Consider the following 21,967-nt stretch of genomic DNA (forward strand, 5'->3'; position numbering starts at 1 on the left):
TTTGGGTGTAGAGCTTACTTAAAATTTTTAAAGAGAGGGAGAGAGAGAGAGAGGAAAGAAAGAAAAGAAAAAAGAAAAGAAAGAGAAAGACAGCCTCCTCTGGAACATCTTCCTTAATCCTCCAGTGGAATTTCTCCCTCCCTGAGCTCTTGTAGCACTTTGTAGCTCCCTCTTGGAGCTGATCTCTTTCCACCCACTGTGATTCTTTCAATCCACATCCAGCTGCTCCCACTAAATGATTAGCTCCTAGAGAGTAGGGTCTCTAGGTGTTTTTCATCTCAGCTTCTTCCTGAGCACCTACCTAAGACTGCACCTTAGAACACTTCATTGTGTCTCCTGGCCCAAGATGGCAACTGGGGCTCCAGCCTTCGTGTATACATTCCAAAAAGGGGGAAGAGAAAAGGGAGGGCAAAATAAAGGGTCTCTGAGCTGAGTCCATCCCTTTCAAGCGCTTTCTCTCCCAACAGCTTCTGATTACACCTCCTCGACCATGCCTAGCTTCAGAAGAAACTGAGTACCTTGTCTCCCTTCAAACTCAAGAGCCCATCCCTTGTTTTACAGATGACAATGTAAGACCCAAAGAGGATCAGAGAATTAGGGAGGCTGCTGAACATAGTAGTTAAGGACCTGGTCTTAGAGCTAAACAGACCTGGATTTGAATCCTGCCCCCACATATAACCTCTTCATTCCTCATTTGTAAATGGTATGTACTTCAGGAGATGTTAAGAAAATTAAAGTAATGGATGTGAAAAAGCACTTACCACAGTTTAAGACCCAGTTATTGTTCATTGTCTTAGTTTGGGTTCCCCCCAAAACACACCTTGAGACAAAGATTTGGGTGCAAGTAGTTCAAAAGGTGATCCCAAGAAGCAGGGTGAAGGAGTGGGGCAGTGAGACAAGGAAGGGAGGAAAGGAAATAAAGCATACAGAGATGGTAGGTTTTTCACATGGGCAACTTCAATTTCATGCTAGAGTCTCTCTGAGACTGGAACATGTCTGGCAATTGGGAATTGTCCTTCTGAGGGATTGAAACCTGGAGTATTTATCCCCTGGACCCTGCTTGGTTTAGGGTTCCCTGGGGGATGTTAACTCACCCTGCCTCATGCCCTCCCATAGGCCTGTGACCCAAGCTTTTCAAACTGGTGAAGGGGACAGTCATGATCTAATGGGGACTAGACAGGTGCTTTACCCCAGGCCCCAAATACCCCCAGGGCTCAGTCCAAAATGTCTCCATTCATTTCCTTCCATCGAGGCACGTATTCATTCATCATTCACCTAACACCCTGAAGAAAACTTAATAAGCCCATTTTCATTATCAATGCCTTCGTGAGGACTAACCTGCATCAGACTAACTGGGGTCACACAAGTCTTGAGAGTTCCAGAAGGAAAGGTCCAGAGGACAGAGGGCTTCACAGGGCACTAGGCTTCTCTGGGTCCACACACAGGGTCTGTGGCAGAGCAGGGACTAGAGCACAGGCCTTCTGTGTCAACCAGGTGCAGGTGGAGGGCATCTGCTCCTGGCAGCTGAGAATGCGGCCTCTTCTAAAGCCATCCACTCAGTCAACACCTACTGAGTGCCGGGTGGGGGACAGCTCCACAGCTGTTGTGGAGATCAGCAGCCCCGATGAGGGGGTCCAAGAGGGCTGCAGGGATCAAAGCCCAGAGCGGAGGACTTTGGGGGCCTCTGATAAGTGCTGAGGTGCGGGAAGACACCTGCTCCCAGCCCTGATGTCCCACTAGATTCTGCGACGCTGGCCCCAGCTAGGCAGGCTGGCCCTCTGCGGACAGGCCCTTTTTTTTTTTTTTTTTTTTTAATTTTTTTTTTTCAACGTTTATTTATTTTTGGGACAGAGAGAGACAGAGCATGAACGGGGGAGGGGCAGAGAGAGGGAGACACAGAATCGGAAACAGGCTCCAGGCTCTGAGCCATCAGCCCAGAGCCCGACGCGGGGCTCGAACTCACGGACCGCGAGATCGTGACCTGGCTGAAGTCGGATGCTTAACCGACTGCGCCACCCAGGCGCCCCGCGGACAGGCCCTTTTGAGCCCTCCCAGTGCCTTTCTCAACCTTCTCCCTTCTTGCAGGCGCCCTGGAAGCAGCCCGCTCAGCCAAAACCCAGTTCTGCCCCAAGGATCCCTTCCTTTGCATCCCCTCCCCAGGGGGTCCAGGCTGACCCTTTGGTGTCTGGGGGCTTGGTCTTCCTCCTTCCTTCCTAAGCAGCAATGGGAATTTTGAGATTCGGAGGTAAGGAAGAAAAACGAGGTCACTTTAAGCTCTTTCTTTACTGGTGACATTGACCCATTTTATCTTGCTCTTTCTCAGACCCCCCTCCTCCAGTGTCACTCAGTCTGGACATCTGTCCCAGCCCAAATCTCACCTTCTACTGTCCTTGCAGCCCAGGGGCTTGTCTAGTCGGTGTCCTTTTGCAGTCCCCTCTCCTCAAACCAGGGAGGAGGCTCGCCTGAAGAGTGCCTTGGGCCACCCCCAGTTTGGCCTCTGCCTCAGGCCTCAGTTTCCCCATCTGCTAACTTGGGTTGATGATGCGTGTTCTGTGGAGCCAGAGGGTGAAGCTCTAGGGAGGTCACGGATGAGGAAGAGCCCAGGGCTCTGCGCAGCCTGCGCAGGGGCCTCCTCCGTGCGGTGCCCCTAGGCCCTGCGCGGCCCCCCTTCCTCGGCGCGCCCCTCCCTCTCCCTTCTCCTCCCCTCTCCCCCTTCCCGCCGCTCCCCTGCCACTCCTCCCGGCGGTCTGCTCGGTTCGCTCTTCAGCCGTCCTCTTTCCCTAGCGCCTCGCTGCCCCGCGCCCGCCCCGGGGTTCCGGGGTCCCGGGGTCCCAGCGCCCCGCCGCCGCCGCCGCCGCCACCGCCGCCGCCCCCGCCAGGCCCGGCCCCGCCGCAGCGCGGGCGGTCAGTGCGCAGCCCCGGCGCCCGCCCGGAGCCCGGAGCCGGATCGCGGGCTCGGAGCGAACCCGACCCGAACGCCGCCCCCAGCCAGGTGAGGGCAGCTCCCGGGCGGGGAGCCGAGGTTTCTCCCGTATGGAAGCGGGGGTGGGCGAAGGCGCGGGGGAGTCGGGTCCTTTTTTGCTGAAAGGAGGACCTGGGAGCCTTTTCATGAAAGAGGCTCAAGGGCTTTCACTCCGAAGGGATGGATGAAGGAAGGATGGGATAGGGGGAGGTCTGGGGTACCCCTTCCTGAGAGATTTATTTTTTCAGGAGAAAGGATTAATTGCTTCTGTAAAAGGGGGACTTATCTTTTGGGGAACATGAGGGGCTTTCAAGGTGGGAGGAGGTTCTGGCGGGGCTTGAGGGAGGGGGTCATTGGGGAGTGGGGTTTGGCGGGGAGCGGGGCTCTGAGATCCCCTTAGCTTGACATCGCGGCACCTCCCCCGTCGGTTCCGGGGCTCTGGGTCTGCCCCAGCTCTATGTGTCCCAGTTTTTTCTCTTTGAAGATGATTATTTTGAGCCTCACCTGGGCAGAGCCAGGATCAGCCATTTCCTTTCCTGGAGCTCTGAGGCCCACCTGACACCCTCCCACCTCTGACCTGCGCAGGGAAGGGGTTTTAAAGAGGGATGGGGACCTAGGGAACCTCGGAAGTGGGCAGTGGTGGGTGAGAAATGGGCAGACGCTGGGTACTGTACACACACAGGAACACCCTCTGACCCTCGTGGGGTGCACCAGAATCTGCAGGGAGATTGTTGAAGGCAGGGTGGGCAGGTGTTCCTGGGGTAGGACCCGCTAGGGGAGGAGCAGGGTCAGGAAGAGTAGTGATGTTCCCATACTCCCCGAAGGCAAAACGCTAGAGTTTCTGCTTGTCTCGTTGGTTTTATTTGCTTTTTGCTTTCTTTCTCCTTTGCCCTGGATCCCAAGATTCATTTCACTTACCTCTCCTCTTTTTGCAAAAAGGGAAACTGAGGCTAAGGACAGGTTGGCTGGAAATATATGTCTAGGAGGAAAAGATGGTGGAGAGAAAAGCACACTGAATTTGGAACCGAAAGACCTTGGCTCAAGGTTGCCTCACTGGGCATGGTAACCTTGGGCCAAAATGCTTCCCCTTGTTTGGGCCTTGACTTTCTCATCTATAAAATGGGAGAGGGCCCCCTGCCTTGCAGGGTTGCTGTGAGACCAGATGTGTCCAAAGAACTTTGTAAAAGGGAATACTCATGAGGTGCAATCTTCACCACCGTAGACGGGTCCCCTCCCTCTTCCCTGCCTTCATCAAGGGTATTGGCTAGCCCATGGGCTGCCTTTGTAAGAAAGGCATGTACTCTGGAATGTTCAACGAGGTTAGGGACTTGGGGTCTTTATTATGAAAATTAGAAAGAGGCACACTTTTCCTTCCCCAGGTGCAGCAGCTCCGCACCATTGGGCAAGTAGACTGTGGGCTAGATTCCAGTGCCCACGTACCCTAAGGTGAATGGCGTTGTGTAGGGTGCAACTGCACCTGGCAACCCTTCTCAGCAAGCCCCAGGGTCTCTAAGAGACACCAAACTACACACACTCCCAGGGCACCTCCCATGGAAGCCCAAATCCTGGGCTGTTGCCAGCTCACTTTCTTTCCTTTGTCTCCACTTCAGGGCTTTTGGGTATTCAAGCCCCAGAGCCTATGCCCTACTAAGAAGCATGGTGGAGTTAAGTGTTGCCTTCACAAGCTCCCAGAGGGAGGAGTTACTGAGTCCCTAATCCCTTATGTCCAGAACTTGATCAGAGTACTTTTTTCAAGGCCGAGAACAGAAGCATCTGCACACCTGGGCAACAATGCTCTTCACAAACTATGTTCACACCTGCTATCTCAGAGCATCCTCAATAAGATTGTGAGGCAGGTCTCCTCCCCATTTACATAAAGAAGGCCAATCCCAGAGAAATTAAGGCACTTGCCTTAGGTTTCACAGCATTTAAGCAGTAGAGCCAGGAACGGAGTCCAGTCCTTCACTCCATGGCTGCTGAGAAACAAAGCTCCTGAGCTCACAATCTTGCCAAAGCCTTGCTGGAACTGTTGCTCTATTCACAGCAGCCCCTCGTTCTCCCCTTCCTCTCAGTGACCAGCCCTCAAGCCCAGAGGAAGAGTCACTGTCTCTTCCTCCGCTTTCTTGGGGGGAGGGACCTATGTCAAAGCCCAACTGTTCTGGCCTCTTTACTGCAAGAAGGGCCCCTGGGGAGTCCAGAGTGGGAGCTGACCCTTGAGTGGGTCAGAGGCCAGGAAAGGGGTCAATGAGCAGCTATGTCCTGTCCTGCCCAGATGGGGGTTGAAACAGTGGCCACCAGGGAGGACATCAGTACAGAGAGCTAGTGCCTGAGTGAGGGGCAGGCCGAGGTCCATAGTATAGCCACAGAAAATGCAGCAAACCAGGCTGAAGGAAACTCAGAGACCCCCTGACCATCCACTGTGTTGCTAAGGTGGGGAGGGGGTAAACCCAGCTGACAGGACTATAGGCCTCTTAAAGCATTTCTGCTTGGACCTGTGGTACAGGTGTGTGAGCTTTCACTTGAGAAAGGGGTTCAGTTCAGTGCTTACAAAAAAATAATAATAAAGGAGACTCACTGGCCTAATCTAATGGGTTATTCCCAAAGTGTGGTCCCTGGACCAGTGGCATCTGCCTTGCCAGGAACTTGTTAGAAATGCAAATTCTCAAGCCTCATCCAAAACCTAGTGAATGGAAATTTGGGGGTGGGGGCCCAACAATGTGTGCTCTAACAAGCTCTTTACCGGACCCTGAGGCCGGCCGAAGTTTGAGAACCGCTGATCTAGTCCAAGTCTGTAGGAAACCGAGTCCTAGTTGTGGGTCAAGGGCAAGGCTATGAAGATAACTCGTCTCCCAGTCTCCGAACTCTGGGCATTTGGAGGCGCCCCCCACACAACCGCCCACCCTCCTCCCCCTTTTGCCCGCCCCCTTCCCAGGCACCATGCTGCTACTCCTGCTGGGCGTGCTGGGCCCTGCCGCTTGCTGGGCCCTGGAGCCGGCTCCGGGCTCGACGGAGCTGCGCTCTGCCTTCTCGGCGGCACGCACCACCCCCCTGGAGGGCACATCGGAGATGGCGGTGACCTTCGACAAGGTGTACGTGAACATAGGCGGCGACTTCGACGCGGCCACAGGCCAGTTCCGCTGCCGCGTGCCCGGCGCCTACTTCTTCTCCTTCACGGCTGGCAAGGCCCCGCACAAGAGCCTGTCGGTGATGCTGGTGCGCAACCGCGACGAGGTGCAGGCGCTGGCCTTCGACGAGCAGCGGCGGCCAGGAGCGCGGCGCGCCGCCAGCCAGAGCGCCATGCTGCAGCTCGACTACGGCGACACGGTGTGGCTGCGGCTGCACGGCGCCCCGCAGTATGCTCTCGGAGCCCCCGGCGCCACCTTCAGCGGCTACCTGGTGTACGCCGACGCCGACGCGCCTGCGCGCGGGCCGCCCGCGCCCCCCGAGCCGCGCTCTGCCTTCTCGGCGGCGCGCACGCGCAGCCTGGTGGGCTCGGACGCCGGCCCGGGGCCGCGGCACCGGCCTCTCGCCTTCGACACGGAGCTCGTCAACATCGGCGGCGACTTCGACGCGGCGGCCGGCGTGTTCCGCTGCCGCCTGCCGGGCGCCTACTTCTTCTCCTTCACGTTGGGCAAGCTGCCGCGCAAGACGCTGTCCGTGAAGCTGATGAAGAATCGCGACGAGGTGCAGGCCATGATTTACGACGACGGCGCGTCGCGGCGCCGCGAGATGCAGAGCCAGAGCGTGATGCTGGCGCTGCGGCGGGGCGACGCCGTCTGGCTGCTCAGCCACGACCACGACGGCTACGGCGCCTACAGCAACCACGGCAAGTACATCACCTTCTCCGGCTTCCTGGTGTACCCCGACCTCGCCCCCGCCGGCCCGCCGGAGCTCTGAACCCCGACCGGGAGAGGAGCCCAGGGGCGGCCCGGGGCGTGTATGCCGGGCCGTGGCCTGAAAGCCCCGCCGGCGCGAGCATGACGGCCCGCCCAGTGTGGCTGACTCTGCCAATAAAGTGGGCCTGCGTCGGCGCCTGTCTGCCCGGGGTCCTGCGCTCTCTGTCTTGTCTGCGACGCTGTCGTCTCGGGCTGGTGGGATTGGTGGGATGGGAAGGCACTGACTACTGCAGACCGGGGGGGGGGGGGGGGGGGGGGGGGGGGTCGGAGGGCAGAAGGCAGGGTTTGGTCAGGCGCTGGGAGGGCGAGGAGATGGGAATTTGATTAAACTGAACCCTATTCACCCGACCCCTTGCGGGCCTCCCCTTCAAATCCTTGTAACTCCTTCCCACTGATCTACGACGTCATTCTTAGGGTCTGGCTGGTTCCTTCTTGTGACAAGGGGCCACACACCCTGCTAACTTTCTGGGAGGATGGGATTCAAGGAAACAGAACATTCCTTCTTCTAGCAGGGCGTGTGAGGAATGAGTTGATACCTGGTTGCCCCAACTCCTGCCTTCCCAGGACAGGGAGGGTGTTTTGCCCAGGACAAGGGTTAAACAACTTACTCTGGCATAGAAGGACACAGGCTCCAGGAGGCCAGAACAGAACATTTAATGGAATAGCTACACAGGATCAGGACTACACCAGCCAACCTCAGCTTGTCTCTGCCCTCACAGCCTCACTCCCCACTCGAGGTGTTCATTTGAGCCTTGTCGAGATGGACCAAAAAATATCTGCTTCCCTGTCTCCACCCGCCCCCTCCAGAAAAGGTAATGTTTCTCCACCTGCTTTCCTCCTCTCCTCCTCCAACAGACAGGACTAAAGATGTCTAGTCTATGGCTAGTCCAAATGGGGAACTTGGGGCTCAGGGACTCCGAGCACTGGTTGGACTTAAAAGGGGTATCTAAATTAGGACTGGGTGCTGAGCATTCACAAGGCTCCTGTAGATTCCACAGGACTTGTTATGGACTGCCAGGGTGGGAGTTGGAGCATCTAACTTGGCTTTCTTGAGGGCAGCTTCTTTTTCAGCATCTCTTGAGCACACTTCTCAACCCTAACCCCAACACACACACACATACACACACACATATACACACACCCGCGAGTCTGTGCCTGCTGCCTGAGACCCAGGCTCTTAGCCTGCCAGGGCTCAGGGAAGAAAATGGGGAAGGGGTAAAGTGGGTTCCAGGGTACAATCCAAGGCCAGAGACCTGAACACAGTGGAAAGAACACTGCCCCGGGTGGGTCTGGCTTGGGGTAGGAGTTGGGGAGGGTCAGGGAAAGGGGTCAAGGATCAAGGCCCAGGGTCCCAGAGAAGGGGGCTGCCCCTGGGGGCAGAAACCCTTGCATAGGTCCCAGAGTGTTTCCTGTGCCAGCAGGGCGAAGACCTGGGCCCAGCGACCTCTTTCCTCAGCCTCACTAGCCTTATGGAGCCGGTAGACACAGGACAGGCTTGTGAGGAGCAGGTGTTCAAAGTCCCAAGGGCTAAGAGGAGGCCCTTTCCGCAGGTCCTGGAACTGCTGCAGCCGCTGCTTAGCACCCTCCAAGTCACTGGGCACGTGGTGCTGCAGGAGGAGCCTGAGTCGGCGGCCTGGGCGTGTGGACGCCAGTTCCTCGTCCTGGATGTGCAGCTGCCCTATGACATCCAGCTCCAGCCCAGCCCAAAGCAGCTGTAAGGGGAGCCGTGTAAGGGGTGGGCTGGGGCCTGGGGGTGGGGGCAGGGCAGGGAGCAAGAGTGGGCTAGGGGGGCATAAGCAGGCAGTAGGACCCATGCTGGGTGGCCCCCCTCCCCCAGCAGGCCCAGCTTAAGACATCCCCCTTCCCAACCCTGAGCTTAGGGACCTCTGGACATTCCCACCCCCATATCCCAGGCTGGAGGAAAGACCTCAAACATCACTTCCGGGGCCTCTGGCTCCTGCAGGCCACCTCCCACGCTGGCTCTGTTCATGGGCTGCCCTGGGGCAGCAGAAAAGAGTCAGGCCCCTGCCAGGCTCCACCCTGAACACCCCAGCCTCCCAGAAGTGCCCCTTAGCTCCTTGGTAGGGATGCCAAGAGGTTCTTCTATCTACAAAAGAGTAGGAGTGCCACCCCATGTCCTCCTTTCCTTACAGACACATGCACATTGACATCCTCCCTCCCAGGCATAAGTCTTGTGATCCCAAAATCATCATCCCAAACCCAGATACCACCTCGGCAAGTGTCCAGGACTCCTCCTTGAACTTCTGCAGTTCCCTTGGCAAAGAGCTCCAGACCATTGGGTCACAAGACACTTCACTTCCCACTTCCCCTCCCTGTAATCATCTGGGACAGTGTGATCTAAAATAGTGCCAGTGACTCTCCCCAAAGGTCGAGGACCCCTTTTGGAGGAACCTGCTCCTTCCTTGCTCCTCAGTAGTGCTCATGTGGAGGCCAGGGAAGCCAGGCCAAGGCGGGTTGTCTGCTGCAGCTTCCTTCATTTCACTCTGGTCTGCTGCCCAGCCCTTAGAATGATTGTCCCAAGCCCAGGGCAGGTCCGGAGGTCCTGCTTTGCACACCTAGAATAAGGCCACTGCCCAGCTCTGTCCAGGGCTGGCACTGAGGGCACCTAGGACTACCTCCCTTCATTTCACTTGGACCTTTCTGATGCTGGGGTTGGGGCCCAGACCATTACCACGTGCTGCACTGGTCAGTCTGGTACCCACCTTGCCCACAGTTTCTAGGCCCTGCTAGGTTCAGATAGAACCAAATTTAAGTGCTGTCAGCCGACAGCCTTCCTTGGTTCCCATCCACCCCACCCTAAAGCCCCGGTACCTGGATAGTGCTGGGTTGTAGTTACCCCAGGGAGAAGGCAAGTGGCTACTATTAGCCAATCCAGGAACTGCATCGTCCCAGCTGTGCCCCACCACGTCCTTTGAGTCTTTCTCTCCCCAGCTGCTCTCTGCTCCTGCATCCGCCTGCCACACACCGCAGCTCCAACTTTCCACTGCAGGCGGCTCAGGCGTTTCCTATTTTGTGTGTCAGCCTTCAATGCTAAACAGGGAGGGGCTGGCTCTGACTTCCCAGGACCTTTCCATCCCATGGAAAAGTGGAATCTTAAGTTGTTGGCAGTAGAAGCCTGGCTCCCTGCTTGTCAAGCCCTCAGCCTGTTCCTGCCCAGATGGGCGGGATGCTTAGTTAATAGAAAACGGAGCTTGGTAGCAAACAGCTCCAGCTTGCCCCACCCTTCCCCCCACCCCCCAAGAGGTAGGAAAGAGCCCAGCAGTAACGCTACCTTACTATCTGTCCTCACCCCCAAAACATCCTGCAGCTGAACTCAGGCTTCAACACCCAGTCAGGCCCAGCCCAGCCTCCAGGGAGCCCCTCAGCAGCCAAAAGCATCAGCTGCAAAGCTTGGTCCTGCAACTGCATTGGTCCTCCAATGGCATGGTGAGCTGTTTGGGTGGTCTCATGGACAGGCAGAGTCGAGCGCTTCCAACTTAGGTGCTCAGCCGCCAGCCAAACAGGCCCCAGGCTGGCTGGGGTAGGGAGTCCTGTCCGCTGGAAGATAGAGCTGCAGCTTCCGAGTACATTCTGCACCAGTCCTGGGACCTCTTTTGCTTGCTTACAACATTCTCAGCTCTGGCTAGAGTCTAGGAAGATTACCTTAGCCCAAACATGATGGGCCGTTAGATTGCAAGGAGGTTTCATGGCTCAAGACTCAAAAATGAGTCATGGCTCATGGAACCCTGTGGATGCTTAGATGAGATGGGGGCGGGGGGGTTCCCTGGTTCCACCCAGGCCCCTCCATCCATCACCTGCCACCAGACGGTCAGCTGTAACAAGGAGTTTTCTCCTCTAGTTGTTAAGGGCCCTCCAGTTTTTAAATTTTTTTTTTTCAACGTTTATTTATTTTTGGGACAGAGAGAGACAGAGCATGAACGGGCGAGGGGCAGAGAGAGAGGGAGACACAGAATCGGAAACAGGCTCCAGGCTCTGAGCCATCAGCCCAGAGCCCGACGCGGGGCTCGAACTCACGGACCGCGAGATCGCGACCTGGCTGAAGTCGGACGCTCAACCGACTGCGCCACCCAGGCGCCCCAAGGGCCCTCCAGTTTTTAGGAAATGCCATGCCACACCCATCCTAAGCCCTGTGGACCATGAGAACTTTCCATTTCAGCTCCAGAACCCTCCCTCAGAAGTACATCCAGGCTTGCAGGTCACCATGACTGCAACTGCACTATTCAGTCCCATTAAAAGAGACTCCTGGTTTGGCAGAGTCTCTTTAAGGGAGAGGGAAAAACCCCTGCTGAATCTTCCCTTTCCCGAGTCAAGCTTCACTTCTACCCAAAAGCACACAAGAAGTGGTTAGTCTAAGGATTTTATTTACAGGGACGCTTAGTATAGATTAAGGCGTTTTCCAGTATCCACATGCCTTCCCTGGAGCTACTTGGTTTCAGGTTTCTTGTCCCCAGCTTCGAGCTTGAGACTTTCAGGGGGCTGCCGATAGGCAGGGAAAGCCTCCCAAGGGCTGTTCAGGTCAAACTTGCGGAACTCCTGGGCCAACTCCACTGGCTCAGCCACCACCCGCTTCACCTCATCGTCATAGCGTAACTGCAGAAGAGAAAAGCAGGCTTAAGCACTGAGGAAGACCTTGTTCAGAGCTGCTAAGGAGCCTACTTTCCCAAGGCTATGGGGGACTTCACCAGACTCTTTACTTCCCTGTCCTTGACTGCTATCCCAGCCTCTGTCAACAAGTCTCCAGGCATGTGTGTATTACCAATCAAGTCCCATCCCAACCACAATCCAAAACGGCCTGCAATCACCCAGTCAGGCTCCCCTGCTCACCATCCCCACATCATAAGCTCTGAGCTGCTTTTGCAGCACAACTGACTTTGCTCACCCATCCACTCTTATAAGGAAATGCTTATAAGCATTTGTTGGGGATTAGGGAGCAAGTCTGTGGCTGAAAAGAGTAAACCTAAATGGCAAGCACTCAAGTTCAGACCATGTGGCTTTGGCACTATCACTATAAAGATGCAAGGCAATAAATCTGGCATAGCTTTTCTTTTCTGTTTTGTTGTTGTTGTTTATTCATTTTCAAGAGAGAGAGAGCGAGCGAGAAAGAGAGAAAAAGAAAGACAGAGAGAGAGAGAGAGAGAGAGAGAATGAGTGGGGGAGGGGCAGAGAGGAAGGAGAAACAGAATCTGAAGCAGGATCCAGGCTCTGAGCTGTCAGCACAGAGCCTGATGCAGGGCTAAACCCATGAACCGTGAGATTGTGACCTGAGTTGAAGTTGGACACTCAACCGACTGAGCGACCCAGGCACTGCTGGCATGGCTTTTCTTGTCTGGAGGATCAGCTGGATAAAGTACAGACAAACAGGTGAAGAGGCAAAGCAGGTAAGGGAGGCCAGACAGTGAAAATGAGGAGAGGGAAGGAGTCCTGACCAGAAGTAGCTTGAGAAGGAGATGGGACCATGCAAAACATGAAGAAAGCAGGCACATGTCGGTACAGAAGGGGGGATTGCCACTATCTCAGCATTTCTAAAAAGTTACTTTTCTACAAAATGACACATATGTTTGTATGCAATGGACCATCTTCCTGCTCATAAACAACCTGTAGCACAAGGGTGGTAAAGCAAAGCACTGAAATTCTTCGTAAGGCCCTTGTAGTCACATGTTACTAGTCCTGCCTTTAACCATCCTCAGGGGCTAAACATTTAGTGTCTTCCCTGTCAGCTGCCTTCTCAGAGATCCAGGGCAGGGTAAAATGATCCTCCACTTTCAGACCTGTGGACAAAGTGTGTCCTCAAGGTTGCCTTGGTATTAAAATGATCGTTAACGATAATGGCTAATGTCAATTGAGTAATTACAATACACTAGGCTTTAACATCATTTAGCTCAATGTAAATCTTTTAAGTAGATTTTTATTTATTATTATTATTTTTTAAATTTATTCATTTATTTTTGAGAGAGAGACAGAGCACACTTGAGTGAGGGGCAGAAACAGGGAGAGAGAGAATACCACGAGGTGCAGAGAGAGAGAGAGAGAGAGAGAGAGAGACACAGTGGAGCTCAAAGCAGGGCTTGAGCTCACCTGAAGCAGGGGCTCAAGCTCACAAACTGCAAGATCATGACCTGAGCCCAAGCTGGATGCCTCACGGCTGAGCCACCCAGGCACCCCTAGCTCACTGTAAATCTTATTAGTTAAGTATTACTGTTCCTGTTTTGCAGATGAGAAAACTGTCATAGATAAATTAAGTAACAGACCCCAGATTACAAAACTGGGACTAGGATTTGATACAGAGCCTATGCTCTTAAATCACCACAATTCACAGACCATATTTCCTGCCATGCTCAGCACACCCCAGGTTCCCTGCCAGTCTTTCCCTGAGGCCATTTGCCCTAGTTCAAGGTTCCTCCTACCTCAACGTAGCCAGATAGGGGAAAGTCTTTCCGGAAAGGATGTCCCTCAAAGCCATAGTCTGTCAGGATCCTCCTTAGATCAGGATGGTTAGCAAAAAAAACTCCAAACATGTCCCAGATCTAGAAAAAAAAGGCCCTCAGGCAACTCAGTCCATCAGCCAACACACGAGTGAGGATGCACTGCATGCAGTTATTTCAACTAATTCTGCAACTCTGGCCCAGAGGCAGGATCCACTATGTCCAGAAACTCACCTCCCTCTCATACCAGTTAGCTGCCTTATACACAGGAACAGTGGACTCAATGGGTGTCAGCTCATCTGTGTAGGTCTTCACACGGATCCGGGAGTTGAAGCGCAGAGAGAGCAGGTTGTAAACAATCTAGAGAGAACAGAGGAGCTGGAAGACCAAGATGGCCACAGGGTCTGAGGCACGAGGTGGGTAAGGGTTCTTCTACCTGTGAACCTGCCTTCTGTCCTGAAGCTCAAAATCCTCAAGATTCTTATATTTACAACTACTTCCAAAGGCCTAAGCTATGCTACACCTTAGGATGTCAGCATGCCTGTCTTTGCTCATGCTACTCCTGGCCCCAATCCTTAGCAAGCTAATTCCTGATCTCTTGGTCATCCGTTAAGATTCAGCACATTCTCTCTCCCTTCAAAGAAGCCTCCCATACAGGACTCTGAGAGCCCTTCTTGCAGTCTCATAACATCTAACATCCCATGCATTATATGTTATTACAGTAAGCTCTTTATGTGTCCTTCACCCTCACTAGAGCGTGGGGGACTCCTTGAGGGCAGGTGTTGGGTGCTACTTCTCCCTTGATCCCAGGATCTGGCCGATAGTAGATGATCAGTAAATATCAACAGCTAAATATATGGAGAACTTGCTCCATGCTGGCAATCTACCTGTACGATCTCATTTCATCCTCACAGCCACTCTATATAAAGTAGGGAGAGTTTCACATATATTTTGCACATAAGAAATCTAAAGCTTACAAAAACTAAACAAAATGCCTGAAGTCACATAGCCTGTTAGTGGCAGAGCTAGGATTCAAACTTGAGGTCTGCCTAATCCGAGGCCCCAGTTTAACTGCTGTGTTGTATTGTTTGACCCAAACCTAAACTGAGCAGGACTATGGTTCCCGTTGGTAGCTGTCATCCTAAAACTTGTCTGTCCCTTTTCTTTCCTTTACTCCGCAAACCTTCTCAAATCTCCTGACCTCAAAACGGTTTTGCCGGGTGGGGACGTCCACTGCTGTCAAGTCAGCCAAGGATTTGAACTGTGCATTGGTGTGATCCCTGAGGAAAGTCAGCACTGGGATGACTCCGTCAGGATGGATACAGATCTCTAACTCGTTGAAGCAAGACACCTGCAGACGTGGAAAGGGAAAGGTGAGGGGAAAAAAGAGCTATTGAGAGAGCAGTTAACATTAGTAGGAGTCCTGGTTGAGGGCAGAGAAAGCAGTCCAAGTGGGATAGAAGAGTCTTTGGTTTCTTTGATACCAGGCTGCCTACTCCTACATGCCCTGAGAACACGGTTCTTTCTTGACCCATGACCAAACAACAATAGTGAATATTACCTGAACTTGTTGGACATACTTGGGCAGGATTTCAGCCACATACTCTCCAAAAGCTGAGAGCTGCTTGTGGGCCACATCATTCCGTGGTCGGACAGTGGCTGGAAGGAGAAGGCATATTTAACAAAGGAATGGAGAAGGCAGCAGCCATGCCTACATTCAGTCTCCTGGGTCTGTAAGGGGTATTGTCTCCCAGCAGGGCTCCCTGCAGAATCCTGAGGAAGGTGAGAGTGGAGGGTTTCGAGGGAATAGGAATTGATGAAAACTTAGGGAAAATGTCACCTACAGAGTCCACAAAGACTCTCCTTATTACTACTGCGTTTGGGGTGTTTGCCTCTTCTCAAAGCTACTCCCTAGTTCTTCCTTCACAATGCCTGCATTTTTGTTAAGCAGTGTGTCTCAATTCTTTTACCAGACCAGGAACTCTTTAAGGGTGGGAACGAGAATTTCTGCTTTTCTGTATCTCCTTATCACCTGGCTCACAGCAGGCTCTCCAGCTAAGAGCTGCAGGGCTGAAGAGCCCTCACAGATTAGTCAAAACCCTTCCCCCCCCCCCCCGCCATTGAGGTAACTGAGGGCCAAAAAGGGGGAAATACCAGGTCTCTTGACTCCCAGTCTACTTATGTTGATTGTACTATATCTCCATACACGTATGCATGCAACCCTAAACCATGAGTACCCACACATCATAGACTGCACACATCATGGTTAAGTGTTGTCTGACTCTGGCAGCAGACAGGCCTGCTCTGTCACTCGCTAGTGCTGTGACTCTGGGTAAGTTACTTCTCTGCATTGTTTCCTAATGTATAGTAAAAAGAGCACAATGCTATCTACCTCGTAAGACTGTCCTAAGGACTAAGATCCCTCGCTAAATCGCTTAGCAAGGTGCTTGGCACACAAGAAGCACTCAATTAATGTGAATTCCTATCATAATGGCTCTGAGACCCAAACGTTGTTTCCTGATCTCAAAGAGCTGACAGTTTAATCGGAGAGAAAGGGAATCATGGAAATGGACAGGGGTCAATCAAGGCCGTAACAGGGAGCTAAAAGGGCACAGCGAAGAGTTCGATTCTGCTTGCATGAGGACCACTGCAGTCAGGTCTCCACAGAGATCTGCCAAAGGACGCAGGGAAGGGCATCCCAGGACAAGGGCAAATATCCAAAAGAATGAAGGGTCCCCCGCCTGTAGTCCCGAGAAGGGCCCGGCCCACACATACGGCGCGTGTCTGTCGCGACGCTTTCCCTCCTCACCGGCAGCAACAGCACCGAGGGTCGCCCGGCCACTGTACGGAAAAATAAGCGCAGAGTGAGGCCTGATAGGCTCCCTGCGCCAGGCGCGCCTCCGCTCCCGCCCAGGGCCTCAGCCACCTGCCCCCTGCTTACCCCTGGCCAACGCCACGGACCCTACGAGACCCCGCCACCAGCCCCTCGCAGCAGCCGCCGTCGCGGCCATGTTCCAGGTTACAGACCAGGCATCCAAGACCCACAGGACACGGAACCCCAAGGGCACGGACCGGAAGCGGAAGCATGCATCTGATTTTCTTCCGGGCGGACGCGGGGCTAGAAGCAGAGGTTCCGGGTTCCGGGCTTCGGAATGAAAGGAGGGAAAGCAGGTGAGAAACCGAGGCAGGCAGGTGGGGAAGCCGTGAGGTGAACGTAGCCCGAGTTTGGTGTGGTAGAGACTGTAGAGAAGGCGAGGACCCTAATGAACCGGAGGGGTGAGAGGAGGGGAAGGGGCAGGGGTCTGGGTTCCACATTCCACACCCCTCCCCCGCTCCCTGAGCTAAGCTTTTGACGAGGGCCGGCGGGCGTGGCCGGGAGGGGGCGTGGAGGGGATAGGGGAAGGGGGAGAGAAGAGTGGTTTCCCTAGCGACCGTTTCCCAGGCGACTCCAGGTGAAGCGGGGACAGTACTTGGCGTTAGGCCTACTAGTGCCCCTTGCTGGGACGGCGGGGCTTCGTCTCTAGTTCTGGAACGGCGTCTTGGAAAGTCATCAGGGCGTGAGGGGGGAGAAGCTCAGAAAAGAGGAAATGTGGAGCTAACAGATGTCCCAGGCCAAGCCTCATATTGGAAGGTCTGAACTCCATGCACGTGGGGGAAGAGGGGCCTCGACCAGAAGGTCGCTGGGGTCTATTGGGTTCTCCTGCCCAGAGCCTCACTAGTTTTATGCCCAATAGTCATTTGGTTAGTAAGGCTTTTTGCCCGGCTTTTAATATCATAGATTTCCTCCAGTCGCTTGTTCTCATGTGTTGACCTAAATAGCCAGGTTTTTATTACATCATGGAAAGGAATATTGTTTTTATACGGAAACACCCAGAGTAGGACGTTTTATCGATTTCATTAGGAATGGAGTGTCACTGCAGGAAAATGAACCCAGCTTCGGTTGAAGGAGAGCTTCTGAGATGTCATTAGGGCCAGGACTAAGGCCAATCTTGGCCCACTTTGCTCTTTTACCTTCTCCCTCCATAAATTGAACAGTTGGATTCATAGACTGTGAATTCCCCATTACTCAGGGTGGTATTGCTTTGCAGACAGCTGGCAGAGAGAGAAGTTGGCTGCCATGGAATCACCAGAGGAGCCTGGAGCATCCATGGATGAAAACTACTTTGTGAACTACACTTTCAAAGATCGGTCACACTCAGGCCGTGTGGCTCAGGGCATCATGAAACTGTGTCTGGAGGAAGAGCTCTTTGCTGATGTCACCATTTCGGTGGAAGGCCGGGAGTTTCAGCTCCACCGGCTGGTCCTCTCAGCTCAGAGCTGCTTTTTCCGGTCCATGTTCACTTCCAACCTGAAGGAGGCTCACAACCGGGTAATTGTACTGCAGGATGTCAGTGAGTCTGTCTTCCAGCTCCTGGTTGATTATATCTACCACGGGACTGTGAAACTTCGAGCTGAAGAGCTGCAGGAAATTTATGAGGTGTCAGACATGTATCAGCTGACATCTCTCTTTGAGGAATGTTCTCGGTTCTTGGCCCGCACCGTGCAGGTGGGGAACTGCCTTCAGGTGATGTGGCTGGCAGACAGGCACAGCGATCCTGAGCTGTACACTGCCGCCAAACACTGTGCCAAGGCCCACCTGGCCCAGCTGCAGAGCACAGAGGAATTTCTCCACCTGCCCCACCATCTGCTCACTGATATCATCTCGGGTAAGTTGAGGGATGGGGCCCGTCATACTCAGCTACTTGCATATGATGTTTAGTGGACATTCTAGTTCAGGAGAAAGGAGCCTTCAGGCTTTCTGGTGTTAATTTACATTATTATTCCTGGTAGGAATTTAGATGCCTTCTGAGAGATTCAGCTGCGAGTTAGCTGTTGTCACAGGCAATCCCTTTTAGGGGAGGAAACCTGGAAAATATAATAGTACTGTGCAATACACAGTTAACCCCTGAACGACGTGGGGATTAGGACTGCCAACCTCTGCACAGTCAAAATTCCATGTGTAACTTTTGACTCCCCCAAAACTTTACAAATAGCCTTCTGTCGACCAGAAGCATTATCAATAACAAAAACCGTTAACACATATTTTGTATGTTGTACGTCATGTACTGTATGTATTGTGTTCTTACAATAAGGCTAGAGAAAAGAAAACGTTATTGGGAAAATCATAAGGAAGGGAAAGTACATTTACAATATTGTACTGTATTTATTGAATAAAACCCGCATATAAGTGGACCCACATAGTTCAAACCCGTGTTTTTCAAGGGTCTATATACAAGTGTTGAATTAGAAAAAAAGCAGGGCTCACCCCCAAAATGTAGTGAGGAGCTGTTTGTATTTATACTCTGGTATCTTTTGTGTATAATTGTTCTCATCTATCCTGTACTTTGCACGTACTTGTGGGACTAGTTATCTAAGTAAATTGATGGGTCAAGGTATTTACATAAGGAACTTTTTTAAAACAAAGCTTACTTTGGCAGTGGGGGGATGGCTCAGTTGGTTAAGAATCTGACTCTTGGTTTTGGCTTAGGTTGTGATCTCGAGGTTCATGGGTTTGGGCCCTGTATCAGGCTCTGCACGTATGGCGTGGAGCCTGCTTGGGATTTTCTCTCTCCCTCTCTCTCTCAAAATAAATAAATAAATAAAATAAATAAACAAAATTATTTTTAAAAAACTTATTTTTTTAAAGTTTATTGAGAGAGAATGAGAGAGAGAATCCCAAGCAGGCTCCACATTAACAGCACAGAGTCCAACCCAGGGCTTGATCCCAGAAACTGAGATCATGACCTGAGCCAAAACCAAGAGTCGGAGGCTTAACTGACTGAGCCATCCAGGTGCCCTTACATAAGAAACTTTTTAAGTGAGGGGCACCTGGGTGGCTCAGCCAGTTAAGCATCCGACTTCAGCTCAGGTCATGATCTCGCAGTCTGTGAGTTCGAGCCCTGCATCAGGCTCTATGCTGACAGCTCAGAACCTGGAGCCTGCTTCAGATGCTGTGTGTCTCCCTCTCTCTCTGCACCTCCCATTTGTGCTCTGTCTCTCTCCCTCTCAAAAATAAACATTAAAAAATAAAATTTTAAAAAAGAAACTTTTTAAGTGATGCGGCAATTGTAGGTAAACAATCCTGGCCCTGCTAGTGAGGTATGCTATACTTTAGCAGGTGTGAGCTCTGCAGCCTGTAGACTGCTTCCATGGCAAATATGAGCATATCAGGTCATCCATTCTGATTAAAAGAAATAATGCAACGTAGGTTAACTTCTTATACACACGCACGTACATACATGGTGGTAGGATAACAAAGCGGTTTGTATCTTTAAAGCCACTGGCTCTAAATTTCCCTTTTGGATTGTTGGATTGCCATTGACCATGCCTTTCCTCTGGCTCTCACAGATGGAGTTCCATGTTCTCAGAACCCAACAGAGGCAATAGAAGCCTGGATCAATTTTAATAAAGAAGAAAGAGAGGCTTTTGCAGAGTCACTCAGGACTAGCTTGAAGGTAAGGCAGATTTTGCTTTAGGGTTGGGACACCATAATATCTATACATTCCAGCCATCTACTGATCTGGCCTCTTTGATACCTGGTGATGTTGATTAAGTCATCTCTGGCTCAAAGTTAAGAACTGGGGAGGAGGATGTGTGCATGAGCCTAGAAACCATAGCTCAGCCTCCGAGCTCCATAAAGTTCCTTGAGAGAACTACTTTCACCATTGCGTTAATCCTAAGCACCTTTTTCCTAAAGCACCAGCTCAGGATGAGAGCAACAGATTCTCTGCCCTAGCATATAATGACTGAAAGGTGAGAGTCAGGATGGCATACAGTAACCAGAGGGAAGTAGCGGGTTAGAGCAAGATACAAGTGTGTGGTCCAGAACCTTTAGATCTGTGTCTCAGCTGAGTCTTAGCCTAGAACTGATAGATGTCATCTATAATTTTAATTTTGCCAATAGGAGATCGGGGAGAATGTGCACATTTACCTGATCGGGAAAGAGTCATCTCGTACCCACTCGTTGGCTGTGTCCTTACACTGTGCGGAAGATGACTCCATCAGTGTAAGTGGCCAAAACAGCTTGTGCCACCAGATCACTGCAGCCTGCAAGCATGGTGGAGACTTATACGTGGTGGGAGGGTCCATCCCACGGCGCATGTGGAAGTGCAACAATGCCACTGTGGACTGGGAATGGTGTGCACCTTTGCCCCGGGACCGGCTCCAGCACACCCTGGTGTCTGTGCCTGGGAAAGATGCCATATATTCATTGGGTGGCAAGACACTGCAGGATACCCTCTCCAATGCAGTTATCTATTATCGGGTAGGTGATAACGTCTGGACAGAGACAACCCAGCTAGAGGTGGCTGTGTCAGGGGCCGCTGGTGCCAACCTTAACGGGATCATCTACTTACTAGGGGGGGAGGAGAATGACCTGGACTTCTTTACCAAACCTTCCCGACTCATCCAGTGCTTTGACACAGAGACAGACAAATGCCACGTGAAGCCCTATGTTCTGCCCTTCGCAGGCCGCATGCACGCGGCTGTGCATAAGGATCTGGTGTTCATCGTGGCTGAAGGGGACTCCCTGGTGTGCTACAATCCCCTCCTAGACAGCTTTACCCGGCTTTGCCTTCCTGAGGCCTGGAGCTCTGCCCCATCCCTCTGGAAGATCGCCAGCTGTAATGGGAGTATCTATGTTTTCCGGGACCGATATAAAAAGGGGGATGCCAACACCTACAAGCTTGACCCTGCCACTTCAGCTATAACTGTCACCAGAGGCATTAAGGTGCTGCTTACTAATTTGCAGTTTGTGTTGGCCTAAGGCTATAGGGGAAAAGCAGCTGACTTTTGCCCTCCCCTTTTCCAGCACCTATCCATCCAAACTCGAAGTCTCTGGGGCCCCGATCAGAGTACTATGTTATTTTTTTGGCACATGTTAGAAAGGGCAGCCCCTCAGTCCCTCCTGAACCCATAGGGGTGTTCCATTTGGGGCTTTTTAGACTGCTGCTGTTGAGCTGGCTGCTTGAACGGAGAGTAGACAAGCCTGTCCTCTGCCGTCCCCTGGTAATCCTGTGCCTCATAGAACAAGCCTTTTCTCAGATCATAGGCACAGCCTCCCCTCTTTACCTGATCAGTGTTAAGTAACTTAAGCACCTCTGATCCAGGACAGAAGGAAATGTGCCCCATCTTCCTTTTTTCTATAGCCTGCAAAGTGGGTAGTTGGTAATTTTTCCACAAAGAATTAGGTGTTAGAGTTTTCCTTCAGGCTTTGGTTGGGAGAATGCTCTAAGCTGAAGGTGTCCTTCACCAGCAAGCATCAACTCTAGAATTCAGGACTTGTGTCTGTTGTTTTCTCATCTCTCTGTCAGGAAACGTACAATATGGTTTTATTTTTGGCTTACTCCAAGGGGTAAGCCAGAAAGAAGTAGAAAGGATTATTTCTGATTAATAGCAGAAACTTTTTTCAAACTTAAATATATAAGGTCTCTACTCTTTTAAAAGCTCTAAGATAAACTAAGAGCTAGGAACTGTTCATACAAATAAAAGTTTTTGAAGGGATATGTGTGTCTGTTTTGAATTCTGAAGGAGTGACTTCCCTAGGGAAAATTGATTGCATACCCACACATTTCTAAGCTGCTTGGATCCCATACTTCCTTTTCTACATCCAGAATCACTGCTCCAAA

General features: G+C 52.2%; 4 protein-coding genes across 5 annotated transcripts; 2 read left to right on the top strand and 2 right to left on the bottom strand.

The window, feature by feature from the left end:
* The first annotated feature begins 2,860 nt into the window (after window positions 1–2,860).
* Window positions 2,861–7,000, top strand: C1QTNF4 (C1q and TNF related 4). The gene is made up of 2 exons (XM_086677428.1): window positions 2,861–2,992; window positions 5,895–7,000. The coding sequence occupies exon 2, from the start codon at window positions 5,900–5,902 to the stop codon at window positions 6,857–6,859; it is 960 nt and encodes a 319-aa protein (XP_086533554.1). The 5' UTR covers window positions 2,861–2,992; window positions 5,895–5,899; the 3' UTR covers window positions 6,860–7,000.
* Window positions 7,001–7,496: 496 nt separating this feature from the next.
* On the bottom strand, window positions 7,497–10,090 carry FAM180B (family with sequence similarity 180 member B). The gene is made up of 3 exons (XM_025929201.2): window positions 9,691–10,090; window positions 8,786–8,856; window positions 7,497–8,570 (listed from the first exon to the last, which is right to left on the bottom strand). The coding sequence occupies exons 1-3, from the start codon at window positions 9,956–9,958 to the stop codon at window positions 8,175–8,177; spliced, it is 735 nt and encodes a 244-aa protein (XP_025784986.2). The 5' UTR covers window positions 9,959–10,090; the 3' UTR covers window positions 7,497–8,174.
* Window positions 10,091–11,223: 1,133 nt separating this feature from the next.
* Window positions 11,224–16,367, bottom strand: NDUFS3 (NADH:ubiquinone oxidoreductase core subunit S3). Its single transcript, XM_025928444.2, has 7 exons — window positions 16,243–16,367; window positions 16,077–16,142; window positions 14,863–14,960; window positions 14,503–14,652; window positions 13,536–13,661; window positions 13,284–13,403; window positions 11,224–11,469 (listed from the first exon to the last, which is right to left on the bottom strand). Exons 1-7 carry the CDS (start codon window positions 16,310–16,312, stop codon window positions 11,302–11,304), a joined length of 798 nt encoding a protein of 265 aa, XP_025784229.1. The 5' UTR covers window positions 16,313–16,367; the 3' UTR covers window positions 11,224–11,301.
* On the top strand, window positions 16,336–21,842 carry KBTBD4 (kelch repeat and BTB domain containing 4). 2 transcript variants are annotated; one of them, XM_025928511.2, is made up of 4 exons: window positions 16,336–16,472; window positions 17,390–18,007; window positions 19,689–19,795; window positions 20,245–21,842. In XM_025928511.2, exons 1-4 carry the CDS (start codon window positions 16,454–16,456, stop codon window positions 21,103–21,105), a joined length of 1,605 nt encoding a protein of 534 aa, XP_025784296.1. In that variant the 5' UTR covers window positions 16,336–16,453; the 3' UTR covers window positions 21,106–21,842. The 2 variants fall into 2 exon arrangements, with proteins under 2 accessions (XP_025784296.1, XP_086533553.1); XM_086677427.1 differs by lacking the exon at window positions 16,336–16,472 and adding an exon at window positions 16,910–16,932.
* Window positions 21,843–21,967: the final 125 nt, after the last annotated feature.

This window comes from Puma concolor, chromosome D1, assembly GCF_028749965.1.
Source record: "Puma concolor isolate L17-30 chromosome D1, mPumCon1.1.hap2, whole genome shotgun sequence".
Taxonomy (NCBI): Eukaryota; Metazoa; Chordata; class Mammalia; order Carnivora; family Felidae; genus Puma; species Puma concolor.